This window comes from Naegleria lovaniensis, assembly GCF_003324165.1.
Source record: "Naegleria lovaniensis strain ATCC 30569 chromosome Unknown tig013, whole genome shotgun sequence".
NCBI lineage: Eukaryota > Heterolobosea > Eutetramitea > Acrasida > Naegleriidae > Naegleria > Naegleria lovaniensis.
The window spans coordinates 273,840-296,951 of NW_025407836.1; the positions used below are offsets into that span (position 1 = coordinate 273,840).

The 23,112-nt window shown below is 36.3% G+C and overlaps 10 protein-coding genes across 10 annotated transcripts; 5 read left to right on the forward strand and 5 right to left on the reverse strand.

The window, feature by feature from the left end:
- Nucleotides 1-17: 17 nt before the first annotated feature.
- C9374_001956 (uncharacterized protein) lies at nt 18-5,430 on the forward strand (the record flags this gene model as incomplete). The annotated part of the gene is made up of 10 exons (XM_044691320.1): nt 18-340; nt 572-2,816; nt 2,874-3,044; nt 3,104-3,249; nt 3,366-3,384; nt 3,433-3,657; nt 3,715-3,735; nt 3,788-3,881; nt 3,967-4,442; nt 4,498-5,430. 10 exons carry the CDS (start codon nt 18-20, stop codon nt 5,428-5,430), a joined length of 4,653 nt encoding a protein of 1,550 aa, XP_044550913.1.
- A 36-nt stretch (nt 5,431-5,466) lies between these two features.
- Nucleotides 5,467-6,786, reverse strand: C9374_001957 (uncharacterized protein; the record flags this gene model as incomplete). The annotated part of the gene is made up of 1 exon (XM_044691321.1): nt 5,467-6,786. One exon carries the CDS (start codon nt 6,784-6,786, stop codon nt 5,467-5,469), a length of 1,320 nt encoding a protein of 439 aa, XP_044550914.1.
- A 283-nt stretch (nt 6,787-7,069) lies between these two features.
- C9374_001958 (uncharacterized protein) lies at nt 7,070-8,797 on the forward strand (the record flags this gene model as incomplete). The annotated part of the gene is made up of 2 exons (XM_044691322.1): nt 7,070-7,098; nt 7,159-8,797. The coding sequence occupies 2 exons, from the start codon at nt 7,070-7,072 to the stop codon at nt 8,795-8,797; spliced, it is 1,668 nt and encodes a 555-aa protein (XP_044550915.1).
- A 303-nt stretch (nt 8,798-9,100) lies between these two features.
- Nucleotides 9,101-11,328, forward strand: C9374_001959 (uncharacterized protein; the record flags this gene model as incomplete). Its single annotated transcript, XM_044691323.1, has 2 exons — nt 9,101-9,644; nt 9,698-11,328. 2 exons carry the CDS (start codon nt 9,101-9,103, stop codon nt 11,326-11,328), a joined length of 2,175 nt encoding a protein of 724 aa, XP_044550916.1.
- Nucleotides 11,329-11,338: 10 nt separating this feature from the next.
- C9374_001960 (uncharacterized protein) lies at nt 11,339-12,619 on the reverse strand (the record flags this gene model as incomplete). Its single annotated transcript, XM_044691325.1, has 1 exon — nt 11,339-12,619. The coding sequence occupies one exon, from the start codon at nt 12,617-12,619 to the stop codon at nt 11,339-11,341; it is 1,281 nt and encodes a 426-aa protein (XP_044550917.1).
- A 195-nt stretch (nt 12,620-12,814) lies between these two features.
- On the forward strand, nt 12,815-15,001 carry C9374_001961 (uncharacterized protein; the record flags this gene model as incomplete). Its single annotated transcript, XM_044691326.1, has 3 exons — nt 12,815-13,886; nt 13,940-14,190; nt 14,261-15,001. The coding sequence occupies 3 exons, from the start codon at nt 12,815-12,817 to the stop codon at nt 14,999-15,001; spliced, it is 2,064 nt and encodes a 687-aa protein (XP_044550918.1).
- A 317-nt stretch (nt 15,002-15,318) lies between these two features.
- C9374_001962 (uncharacterized protein) lies at nt 15,319-16,703 on the forward strand (the record flags this gene model as incomplete). The annotated part of the gene is made up of 2 exons (XM_044691327.1): nt 15,319-15,465; nt 15,588-16,703. The coding sequence occupies 2 exons, from the start codon at nt 15,319-15,321 to the stop codon at nt 16,701-16,703; spliced, it is 1,263 nt and encodes a 420-aa protein (XP_044550919.1).
- A 50-nt stretch (nt 16,704-16,753) lies between these two features.
- Nucleotides 16,754-17,461, reverse strand: C9374_001963 (uncharacterized protein; the record flags this gene model as incomplete). Its single annotated transcript, XM_044691328.1, has 2 exons — nt 16,754-17,084; nt 17,136-17,461. 2 exons carry the CDS (start codon nt 17,459-17,461, stop codon nt 16,754-16,756), a joined length of 657 nt encoding a protein of 218 aa, XP_044550920.1.
- A 484-nt stretch (nt 17,462-17,945) lies between these two features.
- C9374_001964 (uncharacterized protein) lies at nt 17,946-18,710 on the reverse strand (the record flags this gene model as incomplete). The annotated part of the gene is made up of 1 exon (XM_044691329.1): nt 17,946-18,710. The coding sequence occupies one exon, from the start codon at nt 18,708-18,710 to the stop codon at nt 17,946-17,948; it is 765 nt and encodes a 254-aa protein (XP_044550921.1).
- Nucleotides 18,711-18,823: 113 nt separating this feature from the next.
- On the reverse strand, nt 18,824-23,065 carry C9374_001965 (uncharacterized protein; the record flags this gene model as incomplete). Its single annotated transcript, XM_044691330.1, has 4 exons — nt 18,824-19,307; nt 19,520-19,790; nt 19,958-20,452; nt 20,506-23,065. The coding sequence occupies 4 exons, from the start codon at nt 23,063-23,065 to the stop codon at nt 18,824-18,826; spliced, it is 3,810 nt and encodes a 1,269-aa protein (XP_044550922.1).
- Nucleotides 23,066-23,112: the final 47 nt, after the last annotated feature.

Genomic DNA, 23,112 nt, shown 5'->3' on the forward strand with positions numbered 1-23,112 from the left:
TGACAGCTTCTATTTTAATGACCTATTTTATTGAAGGAGAAGGGAATGGCATCAGAATTCTAAATCATGCACTTAAAAATCATCCCAACTTTTATCAAAAGCTGAATATTGAAAGAATTAGTATTGAAATTGAAAATTTTGTTGATTATGAAAACTCACGAAACAAGAAGAATATGCTAGAGTTGAGAAAAGTCCTTGAAAAACTCGAACGATATCACACAGACTTAAATTTCTTACATAGACACTTTTTTAAAGAATTGATGAGCGATGCTATCAGTTATTCGAAGATAGAGCAAATTAATCGAAAAATAGCATCCATGACAGAAAATTGCCAAGTTATGTATGAGAATTTAATGCAATCAATGGAAATGTGAAAAAGCTGTTGAGATTATATGGCTACTTTTTGGAGAACTTTGTTTTTGACAAAGAATCATCTCAACAACTTTTGACTGAAGCTTTGTCCATTGAGGACGAGGAACAAAATCGTCGTAGAAGGGAAGTAAGGTACAAAAAACCAATAAGATTGCACCTCTAAAGGACATCAAAGAATCAAGGATCACTCGCATGGTAGTGGTCAAGATTTAATATCGAGCAATGAATTCTCATTGGCAAAAGCAGAGACTGTAACACTTTCAGGATTCGCAAAGAATGTTTATAATTCCTCAGATAATTTAGATATACCTCTCGATGGAGTGGAAAATAATGCAGCAGCCAAAAAAGAATTGCTGTTTAGATCAGCATTGAGCTTACCAGAACCTCATCGACTTCAAAAACTTGGGCTAGGTCTGTTTTTGTTTGTTACAGCAAGTCTAGTTTTGGCATCCATTGTGCTAAGTGTGGTTTTGTCTCAATTTGCAACTAAGGACATTATTATATCAAGAGAGAGTTGCCGACCATTGGGAGCTTCCTCGTTACTACTTGGTGAATTGAGAACCACACAAGCGCTCTTAGAAGTATTTGGTAGAAATGACTCTCAATCCGTGCAAGGGTTCCAATTTCACAAAACAAGATTGGCAGCCTATTCTCAAAGCTTACAAGCATTAATTGATCAAGAAAAAAGTAGTAGTAACAATATTCGAAACTATGTGAACGGAAAGTATGAAATATTAATACCAGCTCTAGATGCTGAAGGTTCCATCTCCTCGACGCCACTTTTCACCACTAGCACTATTCAAAATGCAACAGTATTCGATATTGTGCATATGATTATGAAGCATGAACAAATTATATTCAATTATGGAATGGATGATTATAACAAGACTTTGGAGAGTTTCAGTGTCATGTTTTTAATGTTAAATCGTGACAGAGCGGAAAATGCATTTCAATCCTATTGTCTACAATCTGTTTCTGACATTAAGGTTTCAGCCGGAAAATATGCAAATGCCTATTTAATCTTTTATTCCTGTTCTGTATTTATTTATCTTGTGATAGGATTTATCATAGTTGGTGTTGCCAGATATCAATGTTCAAATTCGAATCAACTCATCAAACTATTGGAATTGTATATTTCCAAGAATATCATTGGTAAAATATATCACTACTTGGGTAAACGAGGAGAGTCCGATGAATATGCTGCAAGAAGTAATAATTCAACGATACGGCCATCTACTATGGTTGTAGGTTATGGATTTGCTTTGATTTTTTGTACTGTCATTTGTCTCTCACTACTTTGTGCTGGAACCATTACGATCAGTAATTACGCAGCTTCCACCATTCAAAGTTTGAGCAGAATTACTAAGACCTTGCTTTTATTACAAAAAGTACAGTCAAGACTTGCAGAGCTGTTTTTGTTCAACAAGATGGATGGATCCTCAGCGCTTAATGATCCCAAGTTGGCTAAACTAACAAATTTTTCAACCATGTATTCAGAAATTCATCCGTTAATCCAAGATTTGCAACAGACATGGAATACAGAATTGAGTGACTTATCAAAACTACCATCCTATAATCAGTACATTTCCTCCTTAACTGGAACAAGTCAATGTAACAATACTGGAAATCCAAAAGCATGTGATGGTCTCAACAACGGAATTACAAACTTTGTTATGAACAGCGATCAACTCTCTGAATTGCTCCAAAGTGATAGTTATATAAGCTCTTCAAAGGAAGTTTTTAAAAACTATTTAGACAGTTTTTTAACTGCAACTGACACTACAAACCTCCTACTTGAATTCTTGGAATATTTCATTTACTTGACTGCCAAGCCTGATATGGTGATAATTATTGTTTTTTCTATATTTGGAATACTTGAAACCTTAATATTTGGTTATTTTCTGTACTCCTCATGCAACTCTCATTGGAGAGATGTTCATCAACTTCGCCTCATGTTAAATTACATTCCATGGGAAATTTTGGATGCAAATGAAAAACTAAGGAATTACGTGTTACATTATGACTTGAGCAATGGAAAGGGATTTTTGGGAAGGTCCAAAATGAAAGACGATGGATCAGGTGGAGATGAAGAAACGAGAGTGTCTAATATTCTTAACAGTGCAGTCGACGGTGTTATTTTGTGTAATGAAAAGGGAGAAATTGACTTGTTCAACCCTTCTGCACAGAAAATGTTTGGAATCAAATCGAGTGATGCAAAAGGAATGGGCGTGTTCACATTATTCGACCAAGAGGCCGTTGGCAAGGTCAAGTCTATCATTGACATTATGTGTAAAAACTTGGCACTAGAAGACGCTAACGAAAAGAAAAATTCTGATTCCATAGATATTGATTGCTTTAGAAAGAATCAGACAAAATTCCCTGCAAGAATTAATTTCTTTGCAACATTGTTTGGAAATAATCCAGTCGTTACATTTTTTGTTAAGGTATGTGAAAACTAGATTTTACTATACACAACAACAATTCACACCTTTTTGATCTAGGATATTACATCAGAAAAGAAACAACAAACCCTATTGGAGGAAGAGAAAAAGAAGTCTGAATCTTTGTTACTGAACATTTTGCCTGAGGCTGTTGCTCTTAGATTGAAAAGTGGAGAAACTTATATTGCTGAAAAGTTTACCGATGTAACAGTGTTCTTTAGCGATTTAGTGGTAGGTTATTGGAATTGTTCAAACATATTGTTAATCTCACTTTGAATGCAAAACCATAGGGTTTTACAAAACTTTCATCGAATATGGAACCCATTGATTTAGTAAAGATGCTTTCTGTAGTTGTGAACGAGTTTGATACGTTGACAGACAAGTATGGATTAGAGAAAATCAAAACGATTGGAGACGCCTATTTTTGTGTTGGAGGGTAAGTGAGTAGTAGTCATTGGATGCAATTCAATTCATACATTCTGCAACAGATTGTAAGTTGAAATGCTTGTTTATGTCAAATTATATAATTAAAAAAACTATTGGGAACATTAGACATAATAACCCACAAAGTGTAAGTAGCAAATTCTTGTGCTGACATTCATCATCTCATCGGCAATAGGATCACCCTGAGAGAGCACTCCGTTTCGCTATTGATGCAATGACAGTTATTCATAACTACAATGTTGAGCAAATTAAAGAAATTCACAACAATCCAGAACTCAAGAGAAGACTCTTTGCTGATGCCAAAGAAGGTGAAGATATGAGCTTGGAGAACAAACAGCTCAACATTCGAATGGGAATGAATACGGGTGGTGTGGTTGCAGGTGTGATTGGAACTAAAAAGGTATGTTTTGAACCTCCCTTAATATATTTTTATTTACTGTAATTTCTATACTCATAGTTTGCCTATGATCTATGGGGAGTAAGTCTTCAAATATACATGATGAAATATTAACCATTGTTTTAACTACAAGGACACCATTAACATGGCTTCTCGAATGGAGAGCACATCACTTCCTGGACGAGTACACATGTCAGAGCAACTTACGAACGAGTACATGACATTGGGTTTGACTTTGAGGAGCGCCGAGTTGAGGTAAAAGGTATGTGTAACACAAGCAGTGTGGAAACATTCTAAACGATATGTATTAAGGAAAGGGAGTTTGTCAAACCTATCTGTTAAATAACGAACATCATCAAAGTTCTGTTTTAACCATTGAAGAAATTGAGCAGTTATTGGGAGGTCAAATGAAAGCCATCATTGAAGAAGTTACGGATCCTTTTGCCAATATCGACTTGTTTAGAAGCGATAATTATTCATTCCCAAAGCTTGTGACAAATGCAGAATTTGTTGCTGCAATGAAAGAGTTCTTAACAGATTTTAAAACAGATATTGCTGAATTTTATTTGACACTCATCAACCAATTCAAGTCAAATGCAAACGTTTCTGAAAGATATGAGGTTGCATCTACTTTGGTTACCACATTTTTAGCAGAGGAAGCTCCAAGAAGATTGAAGTTCAAATTTATGAAGAATGCGTTTGGACCATTCCAGCTTAAATTTAATCAATGCAATAGCTCTTTTTGTCCAGTGGATCTATTTGACAATTTTTCTAATTTATCTATCAAGGTACGTTTCTTTCAGTCAGTTAATAATCATAGAAGTATGACAATATCCCTAACAGACACTGAAACCAGAATTTCCAAAATTCTTAAAATCCAACCCCTTTTTAACATTTTTAAAAAAGTTAAAGAAGCAAGATCCTGACACATTGTTCAAGTATTTGAGAGTAGGCAAAGATGGTTCCTCTACTCATGACTCTGCAGAGGAAGAAGATGAAAAAGAATTTATTCTATTTTGTGAGAAGTGTGGAACTGAAATTATTAATCTTGAAAATCACAGATTCAACGATTGGGAATTTGATCACCGTATTGAAGGCATGACTACCTTTGCCGATTGGAGAATTCACACAGAAACACCTGAAGGAAAAACATATCTATCTCCAGAAGTGGATCATAACCATCTCAGCAACTCGAGGAGACACACTCAAATTAAATACCACTATACCATGGATTGTAGTGCAGAGGCACTTTTTAACTTGTGGATTGATCCTGATTATTTCAAGTGTAGAGAATTAACGATCGAGTCTTCCAACTTGATTGATTTTGTTAAGGTTGGAAAATATGCTCATGCCATCTATCATGAAATTTTAAAGATGAGTTTTCCACAACAAGACAGAGAATTACTTCATGCTTATTGCTGTAGAAAAGATCCAGAGCAAAAGAGATTCCTTTGTGTTTCGAGATCCATCAATAATCCAAAGGTCTCTGAAGGTTCTACCTATGTGAGAGCAGAAATCAAGTCAGCGTTTATGGTAGAGGAAACTGATGAAAACAAGTGTACCTACACGTACACAATTATCTATGATCCAATGGGATGGTTGAATGCAGACCACTACTTTACAACGTTCAAGGAATCAAATAAGGACGTCTTCCATGATGAGCTAAAGAAGATGGTGAAGGAAAGAGGTGCCAAGAAGAGTCACAAACCACCTGAAGTTGGAGGACTTGTGGATTCTCTTCGTTATTCCATTGAGATGAGAAGCAAAAAACCATAAAACACAATAAAGCAACAAATGCACATGCTTTGACCTTTATTGAGATGGTACCTTCCAAAGCCTAATAAATGCGTCGCTCGAAGAGGTGATCAACACTTTTCTCTTTGGATTGAGTTGAGCAACAAGAATGGAAGCTCCAGATTGCACAGGTTTGTCAATCGTTTGTTTGAGCTTGAAAGATTTGCCGTCTCTTTCAAAGAAAACAATTTCGCTGTTCAAGCCAATGCCACAAAATGTTGATTCAGAACACATGAATACTTGAGAGAAGTTAGAAACAACACCATTAGTCAATACCTTAATATCTGCTTCAGCAATGACATAACGTTCAGGCTCTTCAAGGTCAAAAAGCCGAACTATCTCATCTTTCGTCGTTGTGACAATTGCCTTGTCATTGAAAATATCAACAAACGAAACACTGCTCTTACAACCCATCAACTCTCTATGTTTAACCACTGTTGAGGTATTTCCCTTCGATATGTGTACAATTTCCTTCTTTTTCTTGCTCTTCTTGGAATCATCAATATCCACTTCAGTTGTGGATTCAAAGTAGGTTTTAAAAACTTTCAAAGTGGAAGAGAAACCTGCGACACTCAAGTACGAGTCCGTCAAACAAAACATATAATTTTGAAGTTGGCCACTCTTAATAGTTTCACGCTCTGCATTTTGATTTTTCACATTATAAATTGAGATATCATCACAACCATATAATTGAGCAACCAAATATTTTCCGTTTGGAGAGAACCTTAATGACTTGATCATCTTCTTTTCAGGAGGAAGAGAATAAGGCTTTTCATGAATTTGGTGCGACGTAGTGAGTGAGGTGTTGAGTTTGAAAATCTTTACATAATTGTCATAATCAATTGCTACAGCTAGCATATCTCCCTCCTGATTTAATGCTATTGCAGTACCATAATCATTGATGTTACCAATTTCAATGTCATAAAACTTCTTATTGTCCTTGACTAATAATTCATTTCGAAACACTCGCACTGATTTCACTGATTTTTTCAAAATTGCAGTATAATTCTTTGATGTACTCATATCAATGACATCGTCATCAATAATTTTAGTTTTTTTCTGTGCCTTGATGGTTGAAGCCTCGACAATTAACAACTCATGATCAATCACCTCAAGTTCCGATGCTGTTGCAGGAGATGCACTAGAGCCTTTTTGTTTCTTTTTTGTTTCGGTACTTGTACTTGGTGCAGTTGTAGTAGTAGTGGTGGATGGCTGATCCTTTGTTGTTGCTTGTTTTTGATCTGTTGTTGTTGTTGTAGTAGATTTTTGAAGATTAAAATAAATAAAGACCAACAATACGCAAGTTGCCAATAGAGCGGTCAAGAGTAGAAAAGACATTTTTTTGTTCTTGCCAAGAGAAATCCGAGAGAGATGCGCATCATCAACCTTGGAATTGAAGCAGGAACAATCCAACAATATTATCTAGGACTTTTGTATTACTTCAAACAAGTTGAGATGGAAGCAAGTCAGAAGCACTCTAACGATTGGTTGTGTTGCTTGTAAAAAAATGAAACAACAACAGCTGTCGTATTCCACATATCTTTTGATCGTTATCATCGCCATGATGATGATGACGACGGAACTTGTTCAATCCGAAATATTTACATTTACAAACACGAAAATGCATTATGGTTCATTCATTGTAAAAAGGTAAATTGGATTTTATAAAATATTCGGAAATAATGATGGTATTAATTTTTGTAATGATAGATTGGGTATTGCAACAGAAAAATATGCATTTTCATCACTCGCTGTTTTTTCAAAACTAAAAAAGCCATCACTCACGGTGGACCTTTCTATCCAGCACGAACAAAATGTTGAAACTAAAATGTACTGGATGTTAATTCATAGCGATGATTTGGAAACTTTTTACAAAAATACATCTGCTTCTAGTCATAATTATTATTCTCTTGGAGTGGTTCTGGACCAAATTTGTGATTCTACCACATACATTCCTGAAAGATCTCATTTCACAGAATTTACAACAAGAATTCATGCTAAATATGAAGATTTCACAAAAAGTGGAATTTACTATGCAATTATTTTAAACTGTGACACTGATAGTAATACCAAATCCATGACCATTAAGTCTGGATCTATCAAATACGTGAATCCATTCGGTCATTTGAGCGCTGAAGTCTATGATAATTTACCTTTCTACGGATTCATGTCAATTGTAGTATTTGTAATAGGAATGATTTACATGCTCTCCGTTTTTGGAGTAGGATTTGAATGTCAAAGACCTTTTGGAATTCAATTTATCAAAAAGCTGATAATGGCATTCAACAGAAAGAAGGATGAGGCACCTGCTGCTTCAACCTTGCCTGAACAACAGCAAAAGAAACCTAAAGTCAAATCGTATGCCATCATTGTTTGGATTTTCGTAGTTTTGATTTTATTTTTATTAGAAAATTCATTCAGCTTTGCCATGCTTCAACATATGGATGTTTATGGAAGAAACAATAACTTTTTATTTACCATTTCATCTCTATTCCACATGTGTAGAAAATTATTCAGTAGAATTTTTATTATTCTCTTATGCGTTGGTTATGGATCCATTCGAGACTATTTAGGTGGTGTTAAATCTTTTCTATTGTGGACATATGGACTAGCCTATTGTCTAGCAGTTGTCGCATATGAAATTGTTGACTTGTTATTTGTTAAGGTACATGTCATGAGTCCCATTGTTGCAAGTTTACTATCGACTCCAGTTGTTGTTCTCGATGTGATTGCCTTTATTTGGATTTTAGCTGAATTGACCTCTTTAATGAGACAATTGAAGAAAAAGAATCAATCGGATAGGTGGAGAATCTTTGCGCTGCTCACCTCAATCATCATTGCCTATCTCATTGTCACTCTGGCTTGGCTCATTTACACTCAAATATTGCTTGATAATTCAGATCAATTCAAGTTTGATAAGAGATGGGAGACGAATTGGACCATTGAATCTGTTTGGTCTATTATTTTCTTGGTTGTGATGAGTGCCATCATGATAGTATTTAGAAAGAGTAATTTAGCTCAATTACAGCAACATATTGAGAAGAAAAATCCACTCAAAGATACTCTCAAGTACCACAAGACGATGAAACACATGATGACTCGTCGAGTATTCATGAAAAATTGGAGAATGAAGAAGAATTGGATGAAATCATCAATGAAAAATCCACAGCAATGGAAAGTAGCACTACCACTCAAAGTGACAGCAAGCGGCCTGGATTTGGTATTGATATCAGTGACGAGGAAGATGAGAAAGATCCAGAAGCCATGGTCAAAGTTAACTAATGCGAACACTCGGCCTCAAGTACTTGTTGTTGGACTCAACTCCTCACTAGTAAACCACCTCTCTTAACTTATTTGTAGACAAGTTAAATAACCACATTGAGATCCTGAAGAATATTCCAGCATCATTCCAAATCAAGAACAACAAAGTCTCTCCCTTAAACTTTGCGCAATCTATCTCTCAGACCAAGTCAAGTTCACAATATTTTAACGTTGCAACGGCAAACGACAGTTGTACTGGAAGGGCGGGAATTCACCAAGCTCAAAACAAAAATACTTGAAAACCAATACCATCATTGACCCAACTCGTACAACGTTGTGTTAGGGTTTGATCATTACTCTATCTCAGACATTCGTGGATCATATAAATACAATGAAAAAACTTGCCTGCTGCAATAAGGGAGAGAAAACTGAGGATGATTTCGATAAAAAACAAATACCGGCTGAATATGGTGTAAACAGAAAGCGTTCATGCACAGATGTGCTCTGTATACCAGTATTTATTCTATTTTGGATAGGAATGTTTGTCATTGCAGGATTTGGATTTTGGTCGGGAAATCCGGCAGCTCTTGTTGAGCCTATTGACTACCAAGGAAATATGTGTGGTTACGCAATCGGGAAAGGTAATGATAACATGGTAGATTTGAAAAACAAAACTTTTCTGTGGTATCCTTTCGAGTTTCGGCCTGAGCAGATCAAAGATATCACAACGGCAAGACTTATCTCTGCTTTGGGCATGGGTATTTGTGTTAAAGAATGTCCATCGTCCCTAGTTAGTATTTTGAATCCTCTCTCAACAGCTGTGCTTGATTCTGTAGTTTGCAAATATGACGTGAATGACACGAATGCTTTAACTCGTGCAAAGAAAGCATACGACGGAGACGGTTGCTATTTCAATTACTTTACCCATGAAACATGTAAGTATAAGGTTTCATTGATCGTAGACTCAGTGACGTGTATGTCTCCACAGATTTTAAACGATGCATACCAGTTCTGGATAATACAACCATGGACCTCGTAACGAAAACTACTTTCAAGCAAACAATGAAGGTCACAAACGGTTTAAAGCAAGGTTTGTCAGAGGTTTGGAGATCGTGGCTCCCTATTCTTATATCTTCTGTGTTGAGCTTAATTTTATGCTTTACGTTTGTATTGTTTATGAGACTGTTCGTAGGAATTGTTGTGAGAGTCATTCTGGTTGTTATTGCCTTGATAATGGGAGTTGCTGGTGGCTACATCTTATACATTGGTGTGAAAAAGTATCTCGAGTCTGAATCGAACGGAGTGATTGACACAACAATGCGAACTGCCTCTCAATGGTGGATGGGAATTGGAGGTACAATTCTGGGGTTGTTACTCATTTATCTTGTTCTTATGATCTTCCTCTGGGGACGAATAAGAAAGGCCATAGCAATCATTAAGGAAGGTAGTAGAGCAGTGAACAAGTTTCCTACCTTGATTATTATTCCAGCAGTTTCATTCTTATTAATTTGTGGACTTACCGTATGGTGGGCAGTTGTTGCTGTATTCCTTCAAAGCGCACAAAAACCTGTCACTATTGCTGCCAATGACCCCAGATGGAGCTCGTACATGACTGAAATTTCTACATTTATGAACACTACCAAATTCTCAAACACATCCATCACCATTGATCAAGGAACAACTGCTTTGCAGGTTCTTGGCTTGTATAATCTCTTTGCCTATTTCTGGGGAGTGGCATTTATCGAAGCCATTGCCTGTACTACAATTGCTGGTGTTGTGGCAGGGTGGTACTTTGGGGGTATTGGAAACGACAAAAAGACAGAAAAGTTTTCAGTGTTCAAATCTTTTTGGAGAGTTCTCAGGTATCACATTGGTTCTATGATATTCGGATCACTTGTCGTTGCAATTGTTCAAATGATAAGATATTTATTCAAGAAAGCCAAAACACGACTTCAAAAATTAGCCCAAGAGAATACTGTTGCAAACTGGATTATTAAGGTATTTGATGCAGTTTTGTGGGTTGTGGAGAAAATAGTTAGATTCATGAATAAGAACGCTTATTTAATGATTGCCATACATGGAAGCAACTTTTTAATGAGCTCTTCAAGAGGATTTATGATTGTCATGGAGAATATCTTGATTGTAGGAACAACTAATGCAATCAGTGATGTTGTATTATTTTTAGGAAGAGTATTAATTACTGTAGTTAGCTCAGTCATCTGTTACCTTATCATTGACTTGAACAACACATATCAATTCCTTGTAGTTGTTTTGCCTGTTGTTGAATACGGAATAATACCATCGTTGGTTACTGCTGTGATTACTTTCCTCATTGCCTCCCTATTCATGAACTTGTATGATACAGCGATTGACACTATTCTTATTTGTGTTAGCTACGAACTGCACATTAATCCAAACGAAATTAAGGGTCCATACTTTATGAGTGACAGGCTTAGAAAAATTTATTTAGGAAAGCTCAAAATGGATCGTATTGGAGATTTCAGTTGTTGCTGTTGCACTTCACAAGGCGAGAGCTATGATGATGATGTGAAGGTGAAGGACAAGGAGCTGAAAGATGAAAAATCTAAAGATAAGGACCAAAAACCTGCTAAAATGTAAATAACAATATTTAATACATATCAACGTCCATGCAGCCGTTCTCTTCCAGAAATCTTTGATTGTCTTGAAGAATGTCAAAAGGTTTTGTAAACCTGGTTGCAAATTCTAACTTTTTTCGTTCGTCCTCTTCTTTTATCTTTTTATCGTTCATGGCTTTAAGTTGATGTTGCTGAAATTGGAATGCTGTTACAGCAGCTTGGAGCTGACGTTGTTTCAACGTTTCGTCATCCATTTGATTTTGCTGCTTTTTATGCATTCTGCCCCATGACACTCGCACTCTGTTGCCTTGTATTTCAATACCGTTCATCTCCAAAATAGCCCTTTCTGCATGTTCCGTCCTTGTAAAATTAATAAATCCACAATTGCTGTTGGTTGGTATTTTTACAGATGTGATTGGACCGTATCCTTGGAAATATTCTCGCAATACTTTTTCATCTGTGGTTGGAGTTAAATTACCTACATAAACTGTTGTATTTTCTTGTTCCAATGGATCAGTCGATATGATTGTGGTAGGTTCATCTCCTAAACTCGTTGGTTGAGGCATTTGCGGTACAAAAGTTTGAGGAACCGAAGCATTTCCAAAAAGCGATGATGACAATCCAGTCCCCATTCCTTGACTTTTAAAATTATTCGTGGCATGATGAATCTTCACAGGTCTGGATGAAATATAAACTCCTTGCATTTCTGTCATTGATCTCATCATTTCCTCCTCATCAGCAAATTTTACAAATCCATACCCTTTGGAAATTTTAGTTTTTGGATCCAATACCACTTTTGCACCTCTCACAGATGGATATTTAGCTTTAAAAGCTTGTTCGAGCATGTAATCATCCACATCGGGAGCCAAGTCTCCAACAAAAATAGAAACTACATCTTTTCCCATTGGTTTAGGTTGATGGCTCATGGGCATATGAAAGTTTCCAGGTTGTGATGTCCAATTCAATTTATAAATCTTATTCGGAAGCGAGGGTATTGTTTTTCCATTGTATGTTTCAAGCACAGCTTTTGCAATTTCGACAGTTGTAAATTCTATAAATCCATATCCTGCTGATTTTCCTGTGTTTCTATCTCGAATGATTTTAGCAGAAACAATAGAAGGTCTAATATCACTCCCGAAGAGCTGTTTTACATAGTCTTCTTCCAAAATATCATCCAGATCACCCATCCATAATGTTCTTGCTTTGGGATGATTTTTATCAAGTGCGGCTACTGACGATCCTTGTTGTTGATGCGAAGGATCATTTGATGATCGATGATATCGGGAAGTTTGGGTTCTGTTGCTGAAGAACATTTTTTTTAAATGTTTTGAAAATTAAAACTTTATCGTTGAATGTGAAGCAACTTCAATCAATCGGTGACTCTACCTGAATCAATAACAACCCGTACACTTCATTGTTTCTCACCAAATCCGTTTTATCAAACCCTATCAAAATTATTCAATGAGAATTTCCATCGTCCGATGAGTGTACGCACCCACCACTAAAAAATGCACAAGCAAGGCTTGATTGCAACGCTGAGCCGGCATCATTGCAGTAGAAACGTTGGTTCTGTTCAGACACATGGCTCGAGCCGTATGAGCATGATCAGAAACTACTCGACCAACAAGAATAGCAATTACGGAAAGACCGTTAAAATATTCTCAACACCAACCTCCAGTACTTTCTCGAACTCATCATCACTCCCCATTTATTTTCAAAAGAAAAAGTTACTAACAACATCTCCGAGCCATTGTTGCGGATATCATACTTGCTCACAAGTTCGGAGTGAACAAGACACTGGCCGACATCAACATTCAGAAGTATCTCATGATCATCCACTTTTCAAAAAACAACGAATGTTAGATACGACGAGTATGACCATCGACACATCTGTCACACACAATGATTCACCAAGTTATAGATTTAAACTCAGTAAAACATTTGTTGAAAAGTACAAGAATATTCCTCCTCCTTTCGGATTTAATGGGTTAGGAGAAGTTGTTTATAAACGAACATATTCTCGGGTCATTGAAGAAGAAAATAGGAATGAAGAATGGTATGAAACAGTTGAAAGAGTGGTAAATGGAACATATAATATGCAAAAAAATTGGATTGACAATCACAAACTTGGATGGAATGCTAGAAAGGCTCAAAAGTCAGCACAAGAAATGTATGACAGAATTTTTAATATGAAATTCTTACCAAGTGGAAGAGGATTGTGGGGAATGGGAACTCCATTGACTGAACAGAGAGGTCTTTATGCAGCACTTAACAATTGTGCATTTGTGAGCACTGAATCTATGAAAGAAGATCCTCTGAAACCATTTGTGTTTCTTATGGATATGAGCATGCTTGGAGTAGGAGTTGGTTTTGACACAAAAGGTTCAGGATCTATCACGATTAAAGGAGTGGACAATACAAGACAACCCATCATGAATATTATTGCTGACTCTCGAGAGGGATGGGTTGAAAGTGTGAAGGTTTTGCTTGATTCATATTTTAATGGACATGCACCTCAATTATTTGACTATTCTAAAATCAGGCCTGCAGGAGCTCCAATTCGAGGATTTGGTGGAGTGAGTAGTGGTCCAGAATCTTTGAAAGAGTTACATGAAATATTCGAGCATTGTTAGAAACGAATGCTGGAAAACCTATTTCTGTAACAGTCATCGTAGATCTCATGAATTATATTGGAAAGTGTGTTGTTTCTGGAAACATTAGAAGATCTGCAGAAATTGCATTTGGTGAAGCAGATTCTGAAGAATTTATCGATTTGAAAAATTATGAAAAGAATCCACATCGTGCTTCTTATGGATGGACCTCCAATAATTCCATTTTTGCTCAAATCGGAATGGATTATTCAAATGTTGCAAAGAGAATGATGGTAAATGGAGAGCCAGGTCTTGCCTTTCTGCAAAATATGAGACAATTTTCAAGAATGAATGGAATACAAGACAACAAGGACACGAGCAAGTGGTGGAAATCCATGCCTTGAACAAACTCTTGAAAGTTATGAATTATGTTGTCTTGTAGAGACTTTCCCCAACAATCACGAATCACTGGAAGATTATCAAAAGACACTTAAATATGCGTTTTTATATGCCAAGACAGTCACTCTTGGAAGAACTCATTGGCCTGAAGTGAATCGTGTCATGCTCCGAAACCGAAGAATTGGATGTTCCATGAGTGGTATTGCTCAATTTATTACCAAGAGAGGAGTTGAAGAATTAAGGCGTTGGTCAACAGTCGGTTATGACACCATTCAAGAATATGACCAAACATTTAGTGATTGGTTGGCAATTCCTCGGTCCATAAAGACCACGTCCATTAAGCCAAGTGGAACCGTAAGTTTATTGGCTGGAGCTACACCTGGAATGCACTATCCAATTTCAAGATTCTACGTCCGGAGATTGCGATTAGCTACCAACTCTCCACTCGTCAAGACACTTGCTGAAGCTGGATATCACACGGAACCTGCCGTGAGTGACTCTCAAACCACTGTTGTGGAATTTCCAATCGATTGTGGTGAAGGAATTAGGACAGCCAAAGAGCTTTCCATGTGGGAACAATTATCCTTGGCTTCATTCCTTCAACGTTATTGGTCCGATAATCAAGTCTCTGCAACCATAACCTTCAATCCACAAACTGAAGGATCGCAAATCAATACGCACTGGATTATTTCCAATATCAATTGAAAGGTATCAGTTTTTTACCAATGATGGATACAGATTCCTCACCATATCCACAAATGCCGTATGAACCTATCACAGAAGAGCAATACAATGAAATGAAATCAAAGCTTAAAACGACGTGTCCACTCTCACAAGAGCGAACGCTAAAACAAGAACCAACACCAGAACGATATTGTGACAATCAAGTTTGTGAAATATAAAATTGAGTTTTAACATTTGGTCGCCGCGCCTTGATGTTTAGTTTGGGAATTGGTTCACAAGATGCAATTTTCGAATAAATTGAATCAAATTTTTAAAATTGCAAAAATATTTAAAAAAAAATGAGAAGGCCAAACATTTCCTACTTTTATGACGGAGATGTGGGCAATTATTACTACGGACAAGGACATCCAATGAAGCCTCATCGTATCAAGATGACCCACAACCTTTTATTAAACTACGGACTCTATAAGCACATGGAAGTTTATGTAAGTATTTAATGATGAATCAAATCCAATAACCGTTATTGTGATTTGTATTAAAATTTTGATGTGATCAAATCAATTATTACAATGTAACAACAAATATATTTAATCCGCATCAATAACAGAGACCACATCCTGCGTCCGAGATAGAAATGTGTAAATTCCATGCTGATGAATATGTTGATTTCTTGAAAAAAGTTACACCCGACAATATGCACGATTTTCAAAAACAATTACAAGCCTTCAACGTCGGTGAAGACTGCCCTGTATTTGATGGTATCTTTGAATTTTGTAAGATCTCTGCCGGTGGAAGTATTGGAGCAGCAGTCAAGCTGAATCATGAGCAATGTGATGTTGCTATCAACTGGGCTGGTGGTCTGCATCACGCTAAGAAAAACGAGGCTAGCGGCTTTTGTTATATTAACGATATCGTATTGGCAATTTTGGAATTGTTAAAGTACCATGCTCGTGTTCTTTACATTGACATTGACATTCATCATGGTGATGGTGTTGAAGAAGCTTTTTATACAACAGATCGTGTGATGACAGTTTCTTTCCACAAATTTGGAGAGCAATATTTCCCCGGAACTGGTGATATCAAAGATATTGGCGCAGGTGCTGGAAAGTACTATTCTCTAAACTTCCCTTTGAAAGATGGCATTGACGATGAAAGCTATTTGTCCATTTTTAAGCCAGTCATTGAAAAGGTAATGCAAGTGTTCCGACCTGGTGCTGTTGTTCTACAGTGTGGAGCTGATTCATTGACTGGAGACAGATTGGGTTGTTTCAATTTGACAACTAAAGGTCATGCTGCCTGTGTTGAATTTGTGAAAGGATTTGGATTGCCATTGCTTGTCTTGGGTGGAGGCGGTTATACTGTAAGAAATGTTGCTAGATGTTGGACTTATGAAACTTCTGTTCTTCTAGGTATTGATATAGAAAGTGAAATGCCATATAACGACTACTTTGAATATTTTGGTCCAGACTATAATTTGCACCTTCAACCATCAACTATGGAAAACATGAACTCATTGGAATATTTAGAAAAGTATAAGAATATGATTTTGGAAAACTTGAATCATATCAAGGGTGCTCCTTCTGTTCAAATGCACGAAGTTCCTCCTGACACATACTATATCAGCGAGGATGAAGAAGATGAAGATCCAGACGACAGAAAGTCACAAAAGACCATGGATAAATATCGGTCTCGTTATAACGACTACTATGATGACGATTTGTAAATCTACTAATACTATTAAATTTTTCTTTATTTCACAAACATGATCATGGTCTAAATTTTAGGATGAATAAGGTTTTTCAAAGAATCAAAAATTTTTTCTTCTGCTAATTCTTTCGTCACCTGAATCACATTAAACTTTCCAACTGCTTCAAAGTACTGCAAAACAATTTGAAGGTCAGTTATTGCAGAGGAAGGAGGGAGTGAAATGTCTTGAAAATAAATGCACATATCAAACTCCACAACATCTTGTTCCATGTTAATAAGATCAGCAATGTTGGAAGGTGAGTGAAGCATTATAAAATCTCGATAATTTGAAACTTCCATATATTCCTCGAGATCCGTTTTTAGTTCCTGATTGTTTGCAAAATTCTTGGGGTTGATACTAACATCGACAGTTTGAAAAAAACCAAAATTCGTTTCTATTGATACTCACATTTTCATGTTGAAATCTGTCGCTACATGTTTGATAGCTTGGTTGATTTCAAAATCGTCTTTGCAGTCTGTGACAACAGAAATAAGTCTAGGTCGTGGTTGTCTTGGTTTATCGAGTCCGATATCTTTAATTTCTTTTAACCTCTCGATCATGAAGGGAATTGCTTGATTGGGTCTGTTCACTACCAACTCGTACACCAATTTTGAATAGAGTTCCTTCACTCTGTGACTTGATAGATATTCTTGAGCCTCTTTAATTCTATGAAGGTGTTGTTTTTGCTCCTCCGATGTTGGGAGAGAACCATACACCATCTTTGTTGCTGGCATTTTTTTGTAAATTGTTGTTGTTTTGAGTGGCGGGCAAAATTTAAAAAGTTCCTTATTCAATAAATAACGTTTACTTTCTAATATTTCAAATAATATTTTAGTTAGGCCCAAAATATTTTGATATGATCTGAAGAACTTCTGCAAATAGGGCATGTTTTCTTTAGACTGTCCACACATCCATCACAACAAACACAATGTTTGCATTCAAGAAATACAATATTTCTCAACTGTTCTGAACAAACAACACACAGTAAACGATCTTCGTCAATATCCAAATTTTGTAATTCTGAGAATTGCTTGGATCCAGCCTTTTGGTTACCAAGTTCCTCTTTCGTTTTTTTCCATATTTTCAATTGTTTATGATCTAAAAACTCCTTAAAGGTGTGGTCACCAAGATGAATTGGATTAATATCTGCTCCTGATTTGTTGAACTCCTCGAACGAATCATGACATTCTTTACAAAGACAATAATCTTCACTTGGTGTCAACTCAAAGCATGTTTCGCATTGAAAGATACTTGTTGGAATTTTCTTGTTACAGCACTGACATGTATGGTGTGATTGATGTGGATGTGGGTGGTGTTGTGGGCAAGAGTACTACTACTGTTATTGACACTACTTCCGCTTGTTGTTGATGGTTGGAATGGAATAACATTTCCACTTGGTAATTTTACGTTACTAGGAGAGGATGAAGTGACAGTTGGGTTGAGTAAAGGCTTTGGTGGAGAAAAAGTGGTTGGTTGACTATTTGTTGATGGCGGAAGTTGATTGTAAAATACACGCTGAGAGAGAGGCTGTACTGATGGGTTGTTGGGAATATTTGTTGGTATTGGTGGTTGATATGGAGGTGTATAGGTTGTTGATGTGTTCATGTTAGATGGAAGGCTAGATGGAACACTCGATGAAGAATTCATCATGTTAATAGTATTAAACGATGATGATGGAACATTACTTGAAAAACTTGATATATTATTATTCGTCAAAAAACTACCACTTCCTGCTGTTCCGAAGGTTGAAAAGTTATGAAAGGACGGATGTTCGTTTCTTCTATGCTTCCAACAATTCTGGCACATATCATAATCTGTGCAGGAATCACAATGATATCGGATTCCTTGAATAGGCTGCACTTTGCAGACATCACATCGATATTGAGCATGGATGGTTGGAGCAGAAGAACCAACCACTACTGTGTTGGTTGATGGATGGCCACTAAAGGAAGCCGATGAAAGAAACGAAGAATTCATCATCATGTATTTTTTTCGTTGATGATGGATTTATTTTTGGAAGCAAGTTCGAAGATTTGGATGTTTGCGTGTTTCATTGAAATTGTTTGCAAGTTACATTAGCTATCTGATACACGTTTTCATCTTCTTCGTTCTCGTTGTCTTTCCAATTCGACTTCAATCAAAGGTAAATACTTCCTTCTTAATTGTTGAACCTTTTCATGAGTAATCTTTGAAAATCCAAATGCTGTTTTCATAATTTTCTGAACATCAAATTGTGTCTTGACAATATCTTGCATGGTTAACATAATCTCAGAGACATCATTCGTTTTAAGAAGGAGATCTTGATTCAATTTTAACATGGCTAATATGGTTCTAAACATCATTTGACTTCCATAGCATAGGAATGCATCCCAAAATCTCAATGTTGTTTCCACAGGGAAATCCACAGTGAATAATTTCATAAAGAAGGACATGGTGAATGTGGAAATGTCAAAATCAAGATTCTTAAAGTGATGAGCTAATTTGTAGAGATTAACGCTTAGTAATTCTTCAAATACCATGGCATCTACAAGAACACCTTTCAATTCAGGTGAATAATAATTTGCAGGTAAATAGTCCTCACTGAGTTGAGGGTCATGATGTGTGTATAGAGAGAGAGAGAAGTAATGGTAGTAGCAGTAGTAGTAGTAGTGGTGGTGGTGTGTGTATGTCGTAGAGAGCGTTGTAATTTTCAACACAATTCCGTTGCCATTCATTTTAAAAAATTTATGATATCATTGAAATAATAACAAAATATGGTCAAATCTTTTAAAATCTTTAGTCTTAATACTTACAGAACTGAAACAAATAACCAAAAAACTTCTTCTTCACTCAAATGCAATAACAACAATCCAGCAATATAATTAAAGGATTGTGAATAACTCACAAGTGGATTTCTCCAACAATAAGCAATTAATACTCTTCTCAAAGCAGACAATACCTTGTCATCATTAAAGAATGGATGATGAACATAGGTTCTTTTGAGATCCTTTTCAATTTGATCAAACCAAGGATTTTTCATTTGAGAAGTGTGAACGGAGAGAATCTTTTTGTAGTATCCAGTGTCTTATATAAATTGTTGTGTTTTTAAAAAGAATGATGATGCATATCAAATTTGACACACAAATACAATGAAACCAATCAATGAATGTGTGAATTTCACACACCACCAATGAAACATATTAAATGACAATTTTTTCGCACAACAATGAAATTACAACTTTCAAACTTACTCTCATTAAGTTTTTGTTGAGCTCCACTAATTTCCATCCATACTCGAGGTCTAAATGAAGCACTAATACCATACTTCTTAATTAAATTCTTAATTCCACTGTTATTGGAGAGAATTTCTGATAAATTCTTTTTACTCCATTCCTTCTTCACTTTCTTACATTTCACATCATAACTCTTCTTCCATTGTTGATATAATTTATATTCATTAATATTCTGTGGTTCTGGAAATCCTAAATTGTCCATCGTATAATATCTTCTATTTTGTGAAAGGAAATTTCCAGCTAACATTTGACTGAATCGTTCCAATTTTTCCAATTCATTAAATTTGTTGAGACAATGATCAGAAATGGCTTGCATTTGCTCATGTGATTCTTGTAAACATTTCTGATCTGGATAGGTCGCATCTGAGTATTTATAAGCCATTTCTTGAAGCCAATTCGCATAGAATTGAATTCGTTCAACGGGTGATTTGGACAAGACATCAGAGAGTCGTACTTTGGATTTTGTAAAATCATTGTTGTTGGCGCGACCAGGTGTGAGCTTCCACTCGATGCTGCTCCAATACTCAAACGATTACTTGATTTGGATTGGCTCTCGCTATTGGAATGTCCTAGTGTGGTGAGACCTCTTGATCTTGGTGTGATGGCACTAGTGTTATTATTATTATTAAACGAAGTAGTACCACCACCACCACCTCCGAACATTGATGATGTTCCCTGATGAGAGGAATACTTGTAGAGTTCTCTCTGATAGTCTTGAATGACTTCATTGAGTCGATCCAACACATTCTTTTCAAAATGTGCAATATAGTGTACATTGGAGGATTCAATTTCACTCAATGTGTGTAATAACTTTTCTAAATTATTGCAATACGTCTTGTAGAGTCTCAATGTTGGAATTCTCTTGAGAATTAAACGTCCAACTTGAATTTCATCAATTAATTTAGCATCTCCATTGCATTTGGTATAGAGTGTTTCCAATTCATGAAACAAATCCTTGTTAATCATTCGAATACAATCAAAATCACTAAATATTTCAGAATGAGCTTGTCTTCCCAGTACTGTGTTCTTTAAGGAATCATTGGAAACAAGTGTAGAATCAATAATTTCTAAAATTTTGGTATACAATCGTTCAGTTTCGTAGAACCAAATAATTTGTTCCACTCGTCTCTCTTGTGAAATTTCTGAATTGGTTTTTTGAGAAGATTTTGGAGAAAGTAATGGACGAGGAGAGATGGACATTTGTGAAGAGGACATGTTTGAGAGATTGGATAATGATGATGGTTGTAATTGTTGTGGTTGTTGAGAAGATGTCATGGTACTGCTACTACTATTATGATGAGAATCTTCTAAATCTTCCAAATCTTCATACGATTCGACTCCAATATTTTGTAAAATAGCCATATCATCTCGATTTTCAAAGGTTGTCAATTCATCTTCGTCATCTTCTTCTTCTTCCATGACATTCAAAGGAGTAAAAGTATTAAAAGTCGATGCTTCATAAACACTTGGAGTAGCATCTTCTCCTGTATACGATTCTGTATCAATATATTCGGATGTGACATATTCATCCACACCTGAGAGCATGGAATTGGTTGGAGTGAGGAGATTATGTTTGGATGATGTCATGATGGGAGTATTGCCCATATTAGGAGTGAGTGAATCATGATGATGATGATTCGATGAGACGATTGTGCTAGTACTATTACTGGTAGTAGTATATTCTTCTTCCTTCTTTTTTGGTGTTTCCTCTTGTTGAGATAATTCTGTTGGACTCAATTTCAAAAGTGGTACTTTGAATTCTTCAGAAGGTGATTTTACGCTTTTCACTTTTTCAGAAGTTGGAGGAGATTTGACTACAGCACTCGTCATGGCAGATGAAATGATTTGAGAGGGTGAAGGTGGTGAAATCATTAAGAGTTGTTGATCTTTCTGAGTGGTATTCACTTCTAAGAATGAAGATGTTTTGTGATGAGAATCTTGTTGTTCAGATTGTTGTTGTGGAGATTTTGGTTGAGCCTTTGTTGGAGTAGTTACTGAGATGGTTGGTTCTGCGATGGGTTCTTCCTCAACAGGAGTGATAGCCATTGGAGGTTGAGACGTTGCAAGTGGAATATTCATTGAAGTTGTTGGTGTTTCTTCTTTCTTATCTGTGGATATTGTTGGTATTTCAATAACTTGTGGTTCTTGTGTAGGAACAACAACAGCAGTAGTAGTAGTAGCATTCGTAGCAGTACTTGTATTCGAGTGTTCTGAGATGTCAGTCGTTTTCATAGGTGGTAATGATGGTACTGATTGTAAGGACACTTCTGTTTTTTGTGGTATGAATTCAGAGGAAGAAGTGTTCGTAGTACGAATAGGCTTGTTCATTTCATCATGATTGGAAACTTCTTCCACTTTCTTGACTTGAATCACATGACTACTACTCGTTCTTGTATCCTTTGATGTTGGTTTTTGATTCATTCTCTCCTCTCCACTATTGGAACTATCTACCACCACTTGATATTGTTTTTTCATTTCTGAAACAATATCCTCTCGAGAAGGTATGGTTGTGGTATGAGAGAGTAGTGTCGTGGTTGTTGTCGTCGTCGTCGACGTTCCAACAGTTGTTCCATGTGACTTTGGTTTCGTAGAAATGGGTTTCTTATTTCCAAAATCGACCACCATCTCTGGTTTTTGAATAGTCATTTTGAGAGTGGTAGGACCAATGGCAGTATTGCTTGTGGAGGTTGCAGGTATTTCCTCTTTTTGAATACTACTAGTTCTTGTAGTCATGGCTCGTGGTGTTGTTGTTGTCGACTTTTTAGTACTTGCCATTGTTGTTGTCGTAGGGGTGCTTTCCGTAGTTCGTTTTGTTGTATCATCCTCTTGTTGCATTTCTTTCATGGCATGAACAATGGAATCATCTTCACTAATACTTCCCCAATGTCTTAATAAATTTCTAACTTGTTGAGATTGTTCTTTGGTAGGTACATGAGAAGAAGAAGACGCCACTGCATGAGAATGTTCAGTTGTCATTGTACTATTAGCCTCTTGTTTCTGTGAGGCTTTCTGGGTTGATGGTCGTGATTGAGATTGGATGGAATCCTTGGTTACATCATTGGTCATGAGGTTGTTGGAAGGCTTTGATTCATCCTTCTGTCTGGTGATGGATG